Here is a 21,078-nt window from a genome sequence, read left to right as displayed (position 1 = left end):
ATCACTGGCCTTTCTTCCTTCACTTTGTCTCATGACAGACTCTTCTCCATATGTAGCCAGATGTGTCAGGATACATCACTACCATGTTGCGAAAGTCCTTTCATTCCAATTATGATCAAATAGAAACTTTTGAGTGTTGTGGACACTGGCTTTGTCTCTGATCTCATTTTCTGACCCTCCACTTTGTTCAGTTCGTTCTTAGTAGATAGTGGTCATCTTTCTGTTATTTGAACCTGCTGGAGGTGCTGTTAACCACAGGGCCTTTGCAGATATTTTCCCCTCTGCTTAGAACTCATCTCTTTTACTTATTTGTATATTTTTATGCATTACTGCCTTTCTTCAGTTCTTTGTGCAAATGTCACCTTTTCAGAGAAGCCTTCCTTGATTACCTCTCTAAAATGCCCTATCACATGCTATTCCCTTACAATTTTTTTATTTATAGGACTTAACACTACATATTAATTAGTTTTTAACTTGTCTCTACCTTACATTGTTCTAAAGCTAAATATTTTTATTTGGAACTTACCTGTACCTAAAGTGACTAGAACAGTGACTGACATGATAGATGTTCAAATGTATTTTGAATTGATGAATGAATGGACACATCTATTGTCATAATACCAACCATCCTTATGCTGTAACTTAAAAAAATTTTTTAAATTACATATATTAAAATTTACTTTTTGGTTATGGCTATACTCCGACTTTAATTCTGATTCTCTATTTCTCATTTCTTAGTGTCAGTTCCTGTTTTGTAGCCTTTTAAACAAATGTTGCTTCCCCAGTTCTTCTTCTTCTTCCTCAAATCCTATTAAAATTAAATTGAACAACAGGAAAACCCCCTCTTAAAAGAAACAAAAGCCTTACCAAATGCAAAACAAAATAACTATTCTTCTAGCCTTAGTTTTGGTTAGTTAACGTTGGTAGCTCTCCATTTGCCCCATCTAGAAATCGCTTCATTCTTTTTTTCTCTTTCCTCTCCTCCTCTATCTCAATCTGCATATACATGCTCAGTCTTCTCCCTAGTTTTATGTATTGTATTTGTAAAAAGCCTTTTGAATGTCTTCTGTCCTTTTTGGCTTTACTTCTCATCCAAGTCATCCATGACCTACACTAATGTGATATTCTTTTAAACTCTCCTTATCTTTGTGTTCTTTTGCCTTCTATTTATCTTCATGTTGTTGCCAAGATTGTTATTGTATATATTTTTTCACTTAGAGTTCAGATTATAAGCTATCCAGGGCTGGTATGGCTGCTCTGACATCATCATTGACTTAGTTCATTGTTTTTGTTGTACCATTCTTAGCAAGTAGCTTCTTTAAAGATGCCTTATGGTCCGTGATTGCTGTTGGTACTCCAGCTGTCTTACCTATTTTTGGTCAAGAAGGAGTGAAAAGAGCAGACGTATCAGTCAGCCCGCTTTTAAGAGCCTTTTAGGAGTTTCATCCCAGTGACTCCTCCAAACACCATTTAGCCATTGCAGGCTGTTGGGGAGGCTGGGAAAGCCTTTTAATGAAACACTTGCTTTTAGCAAAGTTCTGTTAGTAAACAAAAGGGAAGGATAGATTTTAGGTGGGAAACCAGCAGTATCTGCTATCTCTGTGTTCCACCTGCTGAGATGCTTTCATCATCCCAAGTTAGCACTCACTTTTGTGCTTCCTGACTATTGCTCATACTTTTTGTCTTGCCTTAAATGTGTCCTTCCTTTTCTACCTGGTTACCACATACTTGTTCCATGAGACTGAATTCAGAAATAGTGCCTTTCTCTGGGTTATCTCATGCACTTGAATATGTGAACAATTATAGCATACAAATCAGAAAAAAAAGTAAAGTATAAAATTTGACCTGCAACAAACTGTAATATTTAATTCTCCTTCTTGTTTCCCCAACCAAGAAACTTGACCTTTTGATATATATGCTAAAACTTAAGTATACTCTTTTAAAGGTTAATTGTGTCAAAGAAGAAATATCAAGATACTGTGGAAAAGAAAAGGATTTGATGAAAGCATATTTATTCAAGTAAGCTATTTTCCTGAGTGTGCTGGACAAATACAAAGCTATACTTCTAGAATATTCAAATATGTAAAATATCACTGAGCTAGAATAAAGTCATACGTAGGGGGGATCATGTAAATCTTAACCAAAAGTCCAAGTAATAGATTTGTTACCTAACCTCTCTGTACTTTAACTTCCTTATTTATAAAACAGAGAGTAATACCTACATCACAAGGTTGTTTTGTGAGGCTGTTGTGTAAACTCCTACAACAAATGCCTGGTAAGCAAGTGCTTACCAAATTTAATGTTCTGGGTAGATATGTCAGGTCCACATTTGGGTGTGAAATAAATGTACTTTATTTTTGAGAGATCTGCCAATCTCTCTGCACTTGGGTTTGATCTACCTGAGGTTTCTCAAATCCTTGGGATTTGGCCGAAGAAGTTGGGAGAGGTCCTGTTTCCTCAGGGACCTTCTGAAGACACTTCTTTTTCCTTCCTGCCTTCTTCCCAGCCCAATTTGGGGAATTTATGTGTGTGTGTGTGTGTGTGTGTGTGTGTGTTATTGTGAGTTGGGGAGACTGGTAGGAATCCTTGTTTGGACTCATATTTTTTTCTAGCCTTTTTGCCAGGTACAGAACCTAGGCTTTTCAAAGTTAATATATTTATTGAGAATGTATTATGTGCCAGGATGCTAGTAGGTATGTGGAGTATGTTGACAAGACACAGGCTGTAACATCAAAGACCATATAAGCTAATGTATTTGATAGACAAGTAAATTGAATTCTAAGGAAATATTTTTTGTGTTTTTAAATATTAATCTGTTTTTAAACTTTTTATAGGGGCAACATATTGCTCAGAGAATTCCCTACTGACACCTTGTTTGATGTGAATGCCATTGTCGCCCATGTTCTCTTGTAAGTACAGGGGCTACCCATTCATTTGTTTACTTGTTAGTTATCTGTTGATATCATTTTAAATAACCACAATTCATTAAAATATTTCAGGGTTTTAACATTATATTTGTAGGCAACAATTTAACACAAATTACTAATCTATCTTCCCACATCGAGGATCTAAAAATTTTTTTAATGGCAAAGGATACAGAAACATGGAGATAGTTTTATAAGAGTAGGAGATGACTCAACAAAACCACATTGAGTGAGGTCTAACTGGAGGAGTGAGGATTTTGCCAGGTATCTTAGTCTGTTCAGGCTGCTATAACAAAATACAGTAGACGGGGTGGCTTATAAACAACAGAAATTTATTTTTCACAGTTATGGAATCTGGGAGGTCCAAGATCAAAGCACTGGCAGATTTGGTGTTGGGTGAGGGCCCCTGGTTTATAGCTGGTCATCTTTTCCCTGTGTCCTCACATGATGAAAGGGATAAAGGAGCTCTCTTGGGGTCTCTTTTATTAGAGCACTAATCTCATTCATGAGGGCTTTGCCCTTATAACCTCCTAATATCATCATATTGGCAGTTAGGATTTCAACATATGAATTTTGGGGAGATACAAACATTTAGACCATAGTACCAGGTAGGAAGCTCATCTTTGTTTTTTTTTTGTTTTTGTTTTTTGTTTTGAGGTGGAGTCTTACTCTGTCTCCCAGGCTGGAGCACAGTGGCATGATATTGGCTTACTGCAACCTCCACCTCCCAGGCTCCTGAGTAGCTGGGACCTACAGGCATGCACCACTCATCTTTGTTATTCTCGCTGGGATTTTTAAAGTACCTGGCTTTCTTCTTATCCCAGCTGGGTTTCTTTCTGGATTCTCTAGCTCTGGGCTTGCTCAGTTAGTACAGAAAGAGTTTGTCCCAACACATACCTCAGTGTTTACTGAGAGAAAGTTTAAGTTTTCTGGCCTGGAATCTCCAGGCCTGGTATTTAGGTCTATCTGGGGTCCATTCTTGGAATCTTCCCCTGAATTAAGTCTGATAGTCTCTTTGGTAACAGAGCTAGAAAATATGACTTGTTAAGGACACAGGTTTACATGGACTTTTCTAATTTAATGTTATAAGCCTGTTGTCCACTAAGACCTTTGCTGACATTGGCTGTCTTTTTCTGCTTGGGTCTCCTCTTCCTCTCTTACCTACAAAAATTGGTAGTTTAACTCCTGGAAATTCAAAACTTACAGGTGAAAAGTTGTGCTTATCACTTTACAAATGTTCCAGTCCCAATAATATGTTAACAAAAGGCCTTTAGAAATTCCTGACAACCATGGGCCCTGATACTTGTAGACTAAGGAGCCAATCATAATGAGCGAAGATGGTCTTTTGAGGAAGGAATTCCTTGGAATCCCTTTCCTGGGACAGAGGGGTAGCTATCTTGATGGTGGGGGTTCTGTGAAGCTTAGCAAAAAGTCCAAGTAATAGATATGACATTTGTTCTCAGGAAGCTTACTAGTTAGCAGCTGTTTTTCCAGTGGACACCTGATGACTATCTTTGACCCAGAAATGGGGGTGAAGAAACAGAAAAAGAAGTCTTTTCATAAAGTATGAATCCAAATTTGACACCAAATCCTGGAGTGGCGTATCCACATTGAACAACTTGATGACAAGGTGGTTTTGAAACAGCTGGCCCTAGACATGGAGAGGACCGAGGACCCTGTTATCTAAACTGGTTACCCCGTGAGGCTCAGCTCATTCAGTCCTGCTTTAGTAGTGTCCTGTTCTTAGTGCTGTATTAATGCTAATTTATAGAACACGAATTCCACAAATAGATTTTTCCCCATGTTCCTGCTGTGTGCCAGACACTTGTTAGACATTGGCTATAAAAAACAGAATAGGATGTGGCTTCTGTTCTGTAGGAATTTAGTGTTGCACAGAGAAACAGAAAATATTATTATGTGATAAGTAAAATAGTAGAAGTATGTATGCATAAGGGCTAATGGATCCACAGAGAAGGGAATAGTTACTCATGTCTAGAATGAGGGTGAATATTTATTAAGTGGGCTTCCTGAAGGAAGTGGCAGTAGGGGTGAATGTTAAAGGATAAGTGCTTGGTGAAGAAGGGGAAGGTGAGAAAAGCAAGAGGAACTTTGTGACAAAGACACAGAGCAGCCATGTTCAATACTTTTTTTGGCTTCCCTGGGCCACGTCGGAAGAAGAATTGTCTTGGTCCACACATAAAGTACACTAATGATAGCCGACGAGCTTAAAAAAAAATTGCAAAAACATCTCATAATGTTTTAAGAAAGTTTACGAATTTGTGTTGGGCCATATTCAAAGCTGTCCTGGGCTGCATGCAGCCCATGAACCACAGGTTGGACAAGCTTGTCATAGAGGTTAGAAGTAGTTGGGAGAAGGTGGTGGTTTTGCCAGAGTATAAAATGTGAAGCAGGAGATAAGAGTAGAAAAGTAGACATGGGGTCAGAGGAAGGGAATTTTTGTTTTCCCTCTGTATAAGTTTAGGCTTTTGGGTAACCACTGAAAAGTGAAGAGTCCAGCTATAGGCCAAAATCCTTATGTGATCTTTCAGGCCTGATCATATGCAGTATTCCAAGGCTATGCCTGACAAACCTCACAGGGGGAAGCTGCCCTCACCATACCACACTTGGCACATAAGCAGTACATTGCAGTTTTCTAGAGAAAATTGAGGTCAAGGACATAGGCCTATTCCTCTCCTAATCCTTCGGGCCCCTATGCTTATGTGTGCATCTGCATTCCTAGCCCCGCTACCTCCATTTTGAGGCCTCCTTACCAGAGCCCTTGGCTAAGGTGCTTTTCTTATCTTTGAGTCAGGGCCTTTCCACTCTTACCCCAGACCCCTTTTGTTCCCTCAAGTCCATGGGTCCATAAAGAAGTGGGGCCTGTTGTTTGAGACTCCTTGTAATGAGATGATTCCTTGTGTCTGCACTGTATCCACCTGACCCTTGCCTGTGGTCATTCCAAGGGATGAAAAATTTAACATTGTTGAGCCAGCACCTCTCTTTTTTGCATCTTGTTTGCACTTTCCTAGTAAGTAAATGAAACCTTGATTATTACTTTTAGTTTGGCTTGTTGTTCTGATTGACCACTTTAACACCTGATTGCCCAGCAAAGAGCTATAGGCAAGCAAGTGATGTGATCAGATTAGTATTTGAGAGATCTTTCTGGTGGATGTGAGATATGTCTATGGGGTTTGAGCACATGTATAAACCATTCTGTGACCATTGCATAATCTAGGGAGGCAGAGTAGATACAGCAAAGCGGGGATTTTCTTTTTAATGCTTAGGAGGTGAAATTAGCTGGACTTGGTAATCGTTAATTTGGTAACAGTAGAACTACAAAAACTTGTTAATTCTTGATCTCTTCTTTCTTACCTCATGCTACCCAGATCTAGTCTGATCACCATCTGAAATAGGCAAGGAAGAAGAGCAAATTTACAGAATATGAGTCTACTGTAGCAAGTGGAAAGTCCATCATGCCTCAGTCAGGCATCTATAGGAGTTTGAGCCTTAGAGCAGTGTACATCCAGGTGTTGTCAACATATAGGTCAGCCAGGGAGCATCCTAGGGCAATACCACCAATTAAGAGAAGAAACTGAGAGAAAAAAAAAATGTCAAGGAAGTAGAATTCCAAAGAGGCAGTGTCCTCATTTTTGTTTAAAAATGTGAGAAAATGACTTATGTAATACAGTATTTTATAAAATTTCCCAGTAACGATATTTACAATGTTAAAGAACTATGCCAAACAGTATGCTGTCCCTTAGCTGTACCTTGCAAATTGCCATGAGGAACAACCTATCTTCTTACTTTTGGATGCTAAAACCATCAGTTTGAAATACCCAGTTCCTGGCTAGCACTTTTTTTTTTCTCTGTTGTACTCTTACAGTTGCATACTACTCATAAAAATAGACTTGAACTGGCCGGGTGCGGTGGCTCATGCCTGTAATCTCAGCACTTTGGGAGGCCGAGGTGGGCAGATCACGAGGTCAGGAGATCGAGACCATCCTGGCTAACACAGTGAAACCCCGTCACTACTAAAAATACAAAAAATTAGCCGGGCGTGGTGGCGGGCGCCTGTAGTCCCAGCTACTCGGAAGGCTGAGGCAGGAGAATGGCGTGAACCCGGGAGGTGGAGCTTGCAGTGAGCCGAGATCGCGCCATTGCACTCCAACCTGGGTGACAGAGTGAGACTCCGTCTCAAAAAAAAAAAAGATTTGAACTGTTGCTTGACAACTTTTGTCCATTTTTAAATTATGTTTTAAACTTGATTTATTTTGAGATGGGGTCTTGCTGTATTCCCCAGGCTTGAGTGCATTGGCAATTCACAGGTGCAATTATATCACACTGTGGCCTCAAACTCCTAACCTGAAGGGATCCTCCCACCTCAGCCTCTGGAATAACTGGGAGTACAGGTGCACACCACCACACTCAGCTTAAACTTTATTTTTATTAGTTTCTAGGAGCTCTCCTTATATAAAGCACAAACTGTAAAACTTTTTTTTTTCAAGTTTTTCATTTGTCTTTTGAATTTCCCTATTGTGTTCTTCAAAAAATTATGTGGTCAAATTTATTTTTTCTTTTTTGACTTCTGGATTTTAAGTTGTACTACCTTTCCCTTATTCCATTGTTATAAATGAATTCACCCATTTTTGGGATTTTTAAGAAACAAAGTCAGACTATGAGCAGTTTTAGATGTACAGAAACTTGAAAAATTTACAGAAATTTGAGCAGATAGTACATAAAATTCCAGTATATCTCCTCCTTTATGTATAGTTTTCCCTATTATTAACATTTTGCATTAGTGTGGTACAGTTGTTACAATTGATGAACCAATATTGACATATTATTAACTAAAGTACATAGTTTACATTAAAGTTTCACTCTTTGTGTTCTACATTCTATAAGTTTTGACAAATGTATGACACATTTCTACCATTAGTGTCATACAGAATAGATTCACTGCCCCCAAAATGCTCTGTGCCTAACTGTTCATCCCTTACTCTCTCCCCTACAAACCACTGATCTTTTTACTATCTTTGTAGTTTTGTCTTTTCCAGATGTGATGTAGTTGGAATCATACAGCATGTAGCCTTTTCATCTTGGCTTCTTGCACTTAGTAATATGCATTTAAGGTTTCTGCATGTCTTTTCATGGCTTGATAGTTCATTTTTTTAATCACTGAATAATATTCCACTGAATGGATATACCACAGTTTAACCATTGACCTACTGAAAGACATCTTGGTTGCCAAGTTTTGGCAATTATAAATGAAGTTGCTATTAACATCCATATATAGGTTTTTGTGTGGTCCTAAGTTTCCAACTCCTTTGGGTAAACATGAAAGGAGTGTGATTGCTGGACTGTGTGGTAAGATTATGTTTAGTTTTATAAAACATTGCTAGCTGCCTTCCAAAGTGGCTGTACCATTTCGCATTCCCACCAGCAATGAATGAAAGTTCCTGTTGTTCCACATCCTTGTCAGCATTTGGTGTTGTCAGTGTTCCATATTTTGGCTAGCATAATAGGTATATAGTGGTATCTCTTTGTTGTTTTAATTTGCATTTCCCTGATGACATATGATGTGGAGGATGTTTTCATATGCTTATTTGCCATCTGTCTATCTATCATGAGGTTAAGGTCTTTGGTTCATTTTTTAATTGGGTTGTTTGTTTTCGTGTTGAGTTTTGTATATTTTGGGTAACAGTGCTTTATCAGATATATTTTTCGCAAGTATTTTCCCCCACACCAGCCAGTTTGTGGCTTGTCTTTTCATTCTTTTGATTCTAGCAGTGTTTTAATGCTTTTTAAAAATATATGCCTGCGTACTTAAATTTATTACTGGAGATTTTATGTCTTTTTTTCTATTGTAAATGAATTTTTTCTTCTGTTATCTTCTAATACACAGAGACACACTGACGTATACAGACATATACTGATATGTTCTTATATAATATATATAAAAAAAATATCTTATCTATTATACAAGAGGTGTAACATATATACACATAATATACCTAGGTATTTTTTGTATATATGTATATACACACACACATATATATACTAGGTATTATATATAATATATTATTATATATAATAATATATATTTAATTAATATATACATTTATATATAATATATAATAATATAATATATATACAATAATATATAATATACTATATATAATTTATATTATATATTATATATTAAATTTATATATAATATATAATATATTATACATATTTATATATAATATATAAAAATTATATATAATATATATAATATAAATATATAATATATAAATATATAATATAAATATATAAATATAAATATATATAAATACATATATTATATAAATATATAATATATAATATACATATATATAAATATATAACTATCTATAATATAAATATATAATATATAAATATATACAATATAAATATATAATATATAATCTAATATATAAATATATAATATAAATATATAAATATATAATAAATATATAATATATGTAAATATATAATATAAATATATATTATATATAGAATATATAAATATATAATATAAATATGTATAATATATAAATATATAATATATAATACATATAATATAAATATATATAACTGTATATTATATAAAAATGTATAATATATAACTGTATATTATATAAATATATAATATATAACTGTATATTATATAAATATATATAATATATAACTATATTATATCTATAATATATAACCGTATATTATAGATATAATATATAACTGTACGGTTATATATATAATATATAACCGTATATTATATATAATATATAACCGTATATTATAGATATAATATATACTGTATATTATAGATATAATATATAATGTATATTATATAAATCTATAATCTATAATTTATAATATATATTATATAAATCTATAATCTACAATCTATTATATATTATATAAATATAAAATATATTATATAAATATATATTATATAAATGTATAATATATTATATAATATAATATTTATATATTTGTATATGAATATAATATATCATATATAAATATATATTATATAATATATATTTATATAATATAATATATACATATATAAATAATATATAATATATATAATATATAAAGATATAATATATAATATATACATATATAATATATAATATATAATATATACATATATAATATATAATATATACATATGTACATATATAATATATACATATATAATATATAATATATAATATATAATATATATAAATATATAATATATAATATATAATATATATAAATATATAATATATAATATATGAATATATATAATATATAATATATAAATATATATAATATATAATATATATTATATATTATGTATAATATATAATATATATTATATAAAAATATATAATATATATTTATAAATATATAATATATAAAAATATATAATATATATTTATAAATATATAATATATATAAAAATATATATAATATATAATATAAATATATATTATATATAAAAATATATATAATATATAATATAAATATATATTATATATAAAAATATATGATATATAATATAAATATGTTATATATAAAAGTATATATTTATATAATTATATTATATAAATATATAATATATAATATAAATATATATAATATATAAATATATAAATATATAATATATAATATAAATATATAAATATATTATATATAATATGAATATATAATATATTATATAAATTTATATTATATATTATATAAATATATATTTATATTATAGATATATATAAGTTTATATATATAAATATATAAATATGTATTATATAAATATGTATAATATAAATATATATTTATATAAATATGTATTATATATCTAATATATAAATATATAATATAAATATATATCTAATAAATATATATGATATAAATATATATCTAATATATAAATATATATAATATAAATATACATCTAATATATAAATATATATAATATAAGTATATAATATATAAATATATAATATAAATATATGATATATATAAATATATGTAATATAAATATATAATATATAAATGTAATAAATAAATTATATAAATAATTATAATATATCTAATTTATAAATTACATAAATATTAGATATATAATATATATCTATTATATTAGATATATAATATATTATATATGAGATATATAATATATATCTATTAGATATATAATATATATGAGATATCTAATATAATATATATTAGATGTATAATATATATTATATTAGATATCTAATATAATATATATTAGATATATAATATATATCTATTATATTAGATATCTAATATCTAATATATATATTAGATATATAGCTATTATATTAGATAGCTAATATATAATATATATATTGGATATATAATATATATCTATTATGTTAGATAGCTAATATATATATTAGATATCTAATATATATATTAGCTATCTAATATATAATATATATTATATATAATATAATTAATATGTTATATATAATGCCTATTATATATAATATATAATAGGTATCATATATAATGGATATTATATTATTATATATTATATATAATAGGTATCATATGTTACATAATAATATATATGTATCATATATGATATAGAATTGGTATTATATATAATAGGTATTATGTATAATATATATAATAGGCATTATATATAATAATATATAATAGACATTATATATAATAATATATAATAGGTATTTGTTTTTTCTTTTTATTATTATACTTAAAGTTTTAGGGTACATGTGCACAACGTGCAGGTTTGTTACGTATGTATACATGTGCCATGTTGGTGTGCTGCACCCATTAACTCGTCATTTAACATTAGGTATATCTCCTAATGCTATCCCTCCCCCCTCCTCCCACCCACCAACAGGCCCCAGTGTGTTCCCCTTCCTGTGTCCATGTGTTCTCATTGTTCAATTCCCACCTGGGAGTGAGAACTTGTGGTGTTTGGTTTTTTGTCCTTGCAATAGTTTGCTGAGAATGATGATTTCCAGCTTCATCCATGTCCCTACAAAGGACATGAACTCATCATTTTTTATGGCTGCATAGTATTCCATGGTGTATATGTGCCAAATTTTCTTAATCCAGTCTATCGTTGTTGCACATTTGGGTTGGTTCCAAGTCTTTGCTATATAATAGATATTGTATAGATAATATATATAATAGGTATTATATAGATAATATATATAATAGGTATTATATAGATAATATATATAATAGGTATTATATAGTTAATATATAATAGGTAATATATAGATAAAATATATAATAGGTATTATATAGATTATATAGAATAGGTATTATATAGATAATATATAGAATAGGTATTATAGACTATATATAAGAGGTATTATAGATTAATAGGTATTATAGATAATATATATAATAGGTATTATGTATATACACGCACACACATATATATATACACCTAGGTATCATATATATACCAGTATATGAAAGATTCACTTCTGCATACTAATTTTGTGTCTTTTGACCTTATGGATTTTTATTATAAATTGAAAAATGAACTAGTTACAACTATTATACTTATTAATAATAAACAAAATAGTATTTCACTTATAATAAGGATATTATTACTGTGACTTACTACTAAGCAATTTTTTTGTATTTATATTCTTGTCTTTTTTCTAAGATACTGTTATCTACTATTAGATATGTACATAAGAGCTGTGTATATATATATCATATATAATTCTTCTACGTTTACATTTTATTAGTCAATAAACAGGCAAGTCAAAATTTCCTGGGATTGCCTCCATTTACAAAAATTCATTGACATACTTATTAAAATACATTAATTTTAACTAGTCAGTTATTTTTGTCCTAAATCCACTACTTAGCCTAATTCTTAATAAAGAGAAATATTTACAGATGTTTGGATTGTTCTCAAAATACTTGTTTATGAACTAAAATCCTGCATTAGAGAATATGTGTTACTTTATTTGGCTTGCTTTTTAAAAATGTATAACCCATGCTATTACTTTTATCCCAAAGCATTTGTGTTGTTCCTTACTTAGAATGTTTTGCTTGAGACCAGTGACCTACAGTTATACTTGGACTTTGCTACTTCGTCAACAGAAAAGATCATTGTTTTAGATAATTTGTTATTTTCAGAATATTGAATTGCAGAAAAAATTAAGTTAATAAAATCTGAGATAGAATAACAAGTGTAAACTTAGGGTGATCTTTATACTAATTGTTAATATTTGAAAGTATTTTTTGACCATTATTGTCAATTATGTACCTTTTTGGTAGGATATTTACAATATTGCTAAAACATCATTGATTTAAAATATAGTGACTTGTCAGTCTATTAAAATTTTCTCAGATTGATTTTGCAGGATATAGTAAGTGAAATAAATCAAATGGTTAGGGCATAGCATCATACTATTTACATAGGAGAGGGGGTGTTAAGCCCAAAACTCCAAAGAGTCTGAGTTGTTACCCTACTTGTGAGTCTGTGTAATATATCTATGTTATAGTCACATAGAAGACTTCTGAATTAGAGAATTGACCTTACGACAATAACAGCAGCCAGAGTAGCACGGTGGCGCTATCCTCATACGTAGTTCTCTACAGAATGACAAGGCAAGAGTCAGATGCTTATACCTATACATAGCAAGGTTTGAAGAAGGAGAACTTCAACATTATTAATCTCCGAGTTTATATAGGAGCTGGCACACTTACTCTTCCTCTCTGAAGAGAAAGTGCTTATCTTTTACTCTGGAATGTAAGAGCAGAAGAGGAAGGCCCCATCACTAAATATAAGCATTTGACTCTGGGGAAGAGAAGATAGTGTGTAGAAAAAACAAAAATCATTTTTCCTCTGCTCTCACAAAACATAGAATACTTCTGTGACCAGATGTTTGAGGAGTCTTCTCCACACACCAGCTCTGTAGCTGACATCAGCGGGGTGTCCTCTTATTCAATTCTGATGGTACTTACCTGAAGATAGTATCAGATCCTGCATGTGTTGAAGGCCAAGTCCCCATGACTGCCCCCTACCTGAGATGCCAGTCAGATAGGACAGAAGCTCCTATGCTTCTGTCTGAACAGCTATAAATTGGGGTTCTCATGGCTCCAACAAGCCCCTCATCGGGCTTGGCTGTTTCTCTAGAGTGGCTCACAGAACTCAGGGAAACAATTATTTACATTTATTGGTGTATTACAAAGAGTATCGCAAAGGATACAGATGAAAAGATGCATGGGGCAGGGCACATGGGAAGGGGCGTGGAGCTTCCATGCCCTCCCCTGGCATGCTGCCCTCCCCTGGCATGCCACCCTTCAGGAACTTCTGTGCATTTTGCTATCTGGAAGCTCGTCAAGCCCTGTCCCTTTGGGGTTTTATGGAGACTTTGTTATGTAGATATGATTGATTAAACCATTGGCCATTGGTGACCAACTAACCTTCAGCGCCTCACTCCTCCTCAGAGATTGAGGGTTAGAGCTGAAAGTCCTAACCCTCTAATCATGCCTTGGTCTTTTAGTGACCAGGCCTCATCCTGAAGCTATCTGCCAGCCATCAGTCAGCGCATTAGCATACACTAGACATCAGTTTGGTGGAGATTGTAAGGATATCAGGAGTTGCATGCCAGCAAACGGGGTTGGGGACCAAATACATATTTTACAATATCACAGATATGTTTTATTTCTCTTTGAATGGAAGCAGATGGCTCCTGGAGAAAAGGAAACAAGCCTAGAATGGGACTTCTCCATTTTTCTATCTTGCTAGATTTGATCTTCAGGAGACTTGGTCTGTGTAGGAGCACTGGGAGAGCCACACAGGATTTCCTTCTACAGGGGCACATGTAAATGCATATAGTATACATGTATATGGCGTATATATTAAAAGGTTTCACAAAAACTGAACATATTGGTTGATAGGAATGATATGGGGAAGCTAGGGGTGGGGGATGAAGTAGACTCTAACTTTTTTGGTACTTTTTGTGTTTTGAACCCTGTAAAAGTATTACCACTTTGTGAAATAAATGACATTTAAATTAAAAATGAGAATTTGGATTTGTAGTCTAAAAATTCTTAACTCTGCCTTCTAAATATACAAAGTGAAAAGTGGTAGAATTGAGTAGTTCATTTACTATGTGAGGAAAATTTTACTTCCCAGCTTCTAGATGGGGTTAAGAATGGTAATACAGTTGGCCCTCCATATTCACAGGTTCTGCATCTGTGGATTCGACCACAAATGGATCAAAAATATTTGAAAAAGGCAATCAAATATAACAATACAACAGTAAAAAAAAATTTAAAATATAATATAACTACATAGCATTTACATTGTATTAGGTATGGTAAGTAAATAATTTAGAGATGATTTAAAGTATACAGGAAGATGTGCGTAGGTTATAGCAGATTCTCTGCCATTTTATATGGGACTTGAGCGTCCATGGGTTTTGGTATCCAAGAATCAATCCTGGATATCAATCCCCTGAGTATACTGAGAGATGATTGTATTTAGAAAAGGAAAGTAACAACAAATTTTTATTTTTATTTATTATTATTATTATTATTATTATTTTGAGATGGAGTCTCACTCTGTCGCCCAGCCTGGAGTGCAGTGGTGCTATCTTGGCTCACTGCAACCTCCGCCTCCTGGGTTCAAGCAGTTCTCCTGCCTCAGCCTCTTGAGTAGCTGGGATTACAGGCATGTGCCACCACACCTGGCTAATTTTTTTTTTTTTTTGTATTTTTAGTAGAGACAGGGTTTTACCATGTTGGTTAGGCTGTTCTCAAACTCCTGACCTTGTGATCCACCCGCCTCGGCCTCCCAAAGTGTTGGGATTACAGGTGTGAGCCACCATGCCTGGCCCAACTAATTTTTATTGATTGAGAATACAAGCAATTTATATTTATTTTCCTTGTTCTTATGTGTTATACTTGCAGCCTCATGAGATTATTGTGATGATCAAAATAACACGTGAAAATAATGTGTTACGGATTTTGCCTAGTGCTCTAAAATGTTATTTATTTTTTATATATATAAATGCAGGAAGTTTTATTTATCGGTTAAGAAGAAAAAACAAATGTGAGTTCATGGTGTGGCAGTTGGTGGGGATATTTGCCATGAGGCAGCGGTTGCAATGAAAGGCCATTCTGTTTTTTTAGTTTCGCTCTTGTTGCCCAGGCTGGAGTGCAATGGCATGATTTCGGCCCTGTGCAACCCCCACCTCCTGGGTTCACACGATTCTCCTGCCTCAGCCTCACAAGTAGCTGGGATTACAGGCGCTTGCCACTATGCCCAGCTAATTTTTTTGTATTTTTAGTAGAGACAGGGTTTTACCATGTTGGCCAGGCTGGTCTCAAACTCCGGACCTCAGGTGATCCACCCGGTTCAGCCTCCCAAAGTGCTGGGATTACAGGAGTGAGCCACCACGCCCAGCCCATTCTTCTTTACCTGTACTCATTGTTGACTCCTAAGAATCCTCAGGCCAGGTGAGGTGGCTCACACTGTAATCCCAGCACTTTGGGAGCCTAAGGAAAGAGGATCACTTGAGGCCAGGAGTTCAAGACCAGCCTGGGCAATATAATGAGACCCCAGTCTCTACAAAAAGTTTTTAGAATTTAGCCAGGCATGGTGATGCGTGCCTGTCATCCTAGTTACTACTGAGGCTGAGACAGGATAATGGCTTGAGCCCAGAAGCTTAAGGCTGCAGTGAGCTATGATTTTGCCATTCAGCCTGTGTGACAGAGCAAGACCCTCAAAAAAATAAAAATAAAAAATCAAATGATGCAAAAGAAAAAAATCATCAAATGATGCAAAAAGAAAAGATAATCCAGTAAGAAACAGTGAAATCTCATTAACTCTTTATTAAGATATGGTACTACTTCTTGTGACAATACTGTATTTTGTCAGAAAATAGAAATTCCTGTCCCTTTATGTTAACATACTACTCATAACATGAACTTCAAGTATTAGAAGGATTATTTTTAACTGTCATAGTTTCTACTAATATTTTATTCTTTAACATATTATTGCAGAGCTTAAGGATTGAGTGTTTAGGCATTGTTACTGTAGAACCTCGGGGGAAAGTTACTTTTACAGCTGTCCTCCTCTAAAACTCCTGAACTGTGCCCATGCTGTTCTCTTCTGAATAGGCATTGAGCGATTGCTCATTCTTTTATCTGTATCAGATTTGTTCCTATACAATATTGTTCCTGTTCGATAATGACATACTTTTTACTGGGAAATTATAAGAAAAAATTGCTTTTCTTGGATATGAGTTCCTCACAGCTCTGTTAATTGGTATTAATGGTTATATCTCCAAACTGCAAATTTTTATAGAAAGTGCTTCTACCAGTACATATGTGGTACATGACATATATTAGGTGCTTAAATTTTGAATTTGTAGATGATGAATTTGGAAGTTTTACTTTTTGGTTGTTAAAAATGGGAAGATCAGAAATACTCTTAAATTTTAAGGTCATAAAATTATTTCTAGTAGTAAGAATTTTATAAGACGCAAGCTATTAGGAGAATATATAATTAATGACAAAAGACTAAGAATGATATTTGTGAACTTTATTATTGTACTCTTAAGAGGTGGCTTCTACCTGTTTGGTTTGTTTTTAATCTGTGTTAATTTAGAAATACTTATTAAAAGACTTTGGGATATTTCTTTTTATATGTGAATCTGTCCAGTCATAATACACAGTAATTAATTTAGATAAAAGTAATTTATTTCTCTCTGTCTTTTTTTTCCTGGGGGTTTTGGTATGGTAAAACATTTGCATTTTCCTTTTTGTTGTGTTCTGAGAATTTGAATGATGACAGAAATGTAATACAAAAATTGTGTCTCAAAAAAGATTGAGTTGCTTGCTGCTCTAAAAGTAGGGTCAGGTAGACCCTTTGTTGTTTTTCTTTCTGACACCCACTCAATTCTTGGCCAAATATCTTATCTACCTAATAGTTACTGCAGGAAAATCTCAGGAAAAGCATGCCAAAGAAAACGAAGGCCTTTCTGGGACACGAAGAACCTAGTTAGAGCAGCCCCAGGCTGTTTTACCCCATCAATAGAGCAAGAAAATCCCAAGAGAGACTTTTCCTTTAACCCATTTTTGTCAGTATTTCTCCTCTTTGGAACTGGAGTAAGGGAGCACAGGCTGTGGAATGGATCCTCATATTCTGAAAATTAATATATTAAGGAATATATTAAAGTGAGGAAGCCATTGGGAAAAATCATAGGGATCATTACATTATGAATGTCATTAGTTTTGGTTATTATTATGTCATGGATAATGACTACTTAATGAGCTTTGGGACATTAGGCAGGGTAACCTCTTTAAGCCCCATGAACTTATCTTTAAAATGGGGTTAATGATAGTTCTGCTTTCAGATGGTTGCCATGAAAATTAAACAAGACAGAGTGCATTGCTGAGGGTTTTTAGTTATAAGCCCTAGAATCTGGGTCTGACTGGCTTAAGCAGAAAAGGATTTGGAGTGGATATAGGAAATCTCAGCCTTGCTAGAAGGGCTAGAGAACTGGATTCAAAGGTTAGACAGCTCTGGATACAGTGAAAATTATGACACAGAGTGGGTCTGAGGAGGACAGCTGCATTATTGCTGAGCATTGGATACTACAGCTTGCATTACCTGCATTGGGGCTGTGACTAACAATTGTCATTGCTACCTTTGAAGCCAGCTGTTACTGCCACTGCTTCTTGAAATAATTCTTTACTGTTCCTTGTTCTTGGTATCGCCTGCTCCTGCTTCAGAATCTCAGGCAAGTGATTCTTTGTCAGATAGTCATGCCTTGTAGCAACGAGCCTGGGAAAGCAAGGTTGATAATATCAGCTTTCACTTGGGCTCTGCCTACCTTGAAGACTTAGAAAACTGGACAAAGCAAAAGGGAGTGGGCAGCCCCCAAATTGATAAATTGCCACTATTTATAAAGTGCTTAGTACTATGCCTGGCATGTGGTAAGTACCTAATAAATATTTGCCAGTCTTTATTGCAAACAATGGTTGGGGAGGGTTGTATACTCAGACTTAATTTTTGAAGCAAACAGATTGGAGATAATAAAACAATAAAAGTCATGACTAGGTGAATGTAATTTCCAAGTTTAGAATTTACATGGTAGTCCAATTAGGTTAACTAGATTGTACCTCCCAACTGTTTTGAAGTAACTGAAGAGTGATTCTGGACTTGTTAGCCAAAATGTATAGGCAGCCAACAGCTCAGCTTGCCACTGAGACTCCATTGCCATTCTTTAGTTGCCACCTTTCCACATGGTTTCCCATTTTTATAAATGGTTGGTAATATAATTTAGAAAATCCTGGCCTTGGTGTCAGAAGCTCTACCAGCAACTAGAAGTATGATTTGGAGCAGGTTACTTAGTCTCTCAGATTGTTGCCTGTGTGTGAATATGTGTGTAATACTGTTCCAGAAGTATTGTTGAGAGGTTAAATGAAAACCTGAAAATACCTAGCACATAGTGAATACTGCTCAGTAAGTATTTCTTATAAAAACAAAACAAGAGTCCTGGGAATGATAGAAGATCGTTTTACATTTCTTTTAAAAAGTGGAAGAAATCTGTAATGAATGGGTAAATATTTAAGCCAGCATAATTTAGGGCAGCGCTTTCAGGGTGCCCACTGAGTGGAAATGTTTTTATAGTAATACTAAGGCATTATTTGGCTTTTTCACTTTCATTCCCTTATGAATTGGGGTTCTAGAGGCTACATGATGTGTGATGCCACAACAGATTGGATACAGGAGCAGAAATGAAAATCCAGCTGTCTTCTATTTAGTCCGATATTAAAGATATTTGCAAAAATGTAAAACAAGGCCAGGCGCAGTGGCTCACGCCTATAATCCCAGCACTTTGGGAGGCCGAGGCAGGCGGATCATGAGGTCAGGAGTTCGAGACCAGCCTGGCCAATATGGTGAAACTCCATCTCTACTAAAAATACAAAAAAAAAAAAAAAAAAAATAGCCAGGCGTGGGTGTGCGCGCCTGTAGTCCCAGCCACTCGGGAGGCTGAGGCAGAAGAATCACTTGAACCCAGGGTGGGGAGGTTGCAGTGAGCCGAAATTGTGCCACTGCGCTCTAGCCCAGGTGACAGAGCAAGACTCCGTCTCAAAAAAAAAAGTAAAACACCATTCTTCTCACTAAGTTTTCCTTCGGTTTTGTAAATTTTAGTTATTTTTTTAAATAAAAAGTGTTTATGTTAACATGCAATGGTGTTTATTTTTAAAAGAGTTAATAAATATTTTAAAATTCCTATTTTAATTCCTATTTTGTCAACTATTGATAAACGTAACTTACATAAACAAAAGCTCCTTGAGGACCTCAATAATTTTAAAGGATATAAAAGTTTCCTGAGACCAAAAAGTTTGAGAACTGCTGTATTAGGAAAAACTTTATAGGAGGAAACGATGTTTGACTAATTTATTTGAAGTATTTGAGTGAACCTTTGTTTATTTAAGTATGTGGACCTGCAACATGAAAATTTTGAAAAGTTTTCAAAATTTTTTGAAGTTTAGCCTGTCAAAAATACATACTTATGCACATGGGGATTAAGTGGAATGAGTTGTTAGGGGTAGAGAATTTATATAGAATAGACAACTTTATTTATTTTTATTTTTATTTTTATTTTATTTCATTTTTTTGAGACAGAATCTCACTGTGTCGCCCAGGCTGGAGTGCAGTGGCGCGATCTCGGCTCACTACAAACTCCTCCTCCCGGGTTCACGCCATTCTCCTGCCTCAGCCTCCCGAGTAGCTGGGACTACAAGTGCCCGCCACTGCGCCTAGCTAATTTTTTGTATTTTTAGTAGAGACGGGGTTTCACCGTGGTCTTGATCTCCTGACCTCGTGATCCGCCTGCCTCGGCCTCCCAAAGTGCTGGGATTACAGGCGTGAGCCACTGTGCCCGGCCAGAAGTAGACAGCTTTAAAAAAGGGATAATTTTGGGTGAATAAATATGATTAGTCAGTCTGATTTATACACTGAAAGGATGATTCGGAAGAATTAGGGTCAAGTGGAAAGATCACTGGACTAGGACTGAGAACACCTGTTCTGTATTCTGTCCCTGGCTTCCTGATTCAATAAATGCATTTTGAGTAAGCTCTTCAGTGTTTT

General features: G+C 33.6%; 1 protein-coding gene across 6 annotated transcripts in view; it reads left to right on the top strand.

Annotated features, from left to right (window-relative positions):
• TXNDC16 (thioredoxin domain containing 16) overlaps nt 1-21,078 on the top strand; it is a 120,243-nt gene that overhangs the window by 12,942 nt on the left and 86,223 nt on the right. For all 6 annotated transcript variants that reach the window (XM_054448657.1, XM_054448655.1, XM_063651593.1 and 3 more), the window contains exons 5-6: nt 1,946-2,019; nt 2,835-2,909. In XM_054448657.1, coding sequence (XP_054304632.1) covers nt 1,946-2,019; nt 2,835-2,909 — 149 coding nt within the window. The remainder of the gene's footprint in view (nt 1-1,945; nt 2,020-2,834; nt 2,910-21,078) is intronic.

This window comes from Pongo pygmaeus, chromosome 15 (assembly GCF_028885625.2).
Source record: "Pongo pygmaeus isolate AG05252 chromosome 15, NHGRI_mPonPyg2-v2.0_pri, whole genome shotgun sequence".
Classification (NCBI taxonomy): Eukaryota; Metazoa; Chordata; class Mammalia; order Primates; family Hominidae; genus Pongo; species Pongo pygmaeus.
Note: the sequence above shows the minus strand (reverse complement) of the source record. Positions and strands in the feature narration are given on the sequence as shown.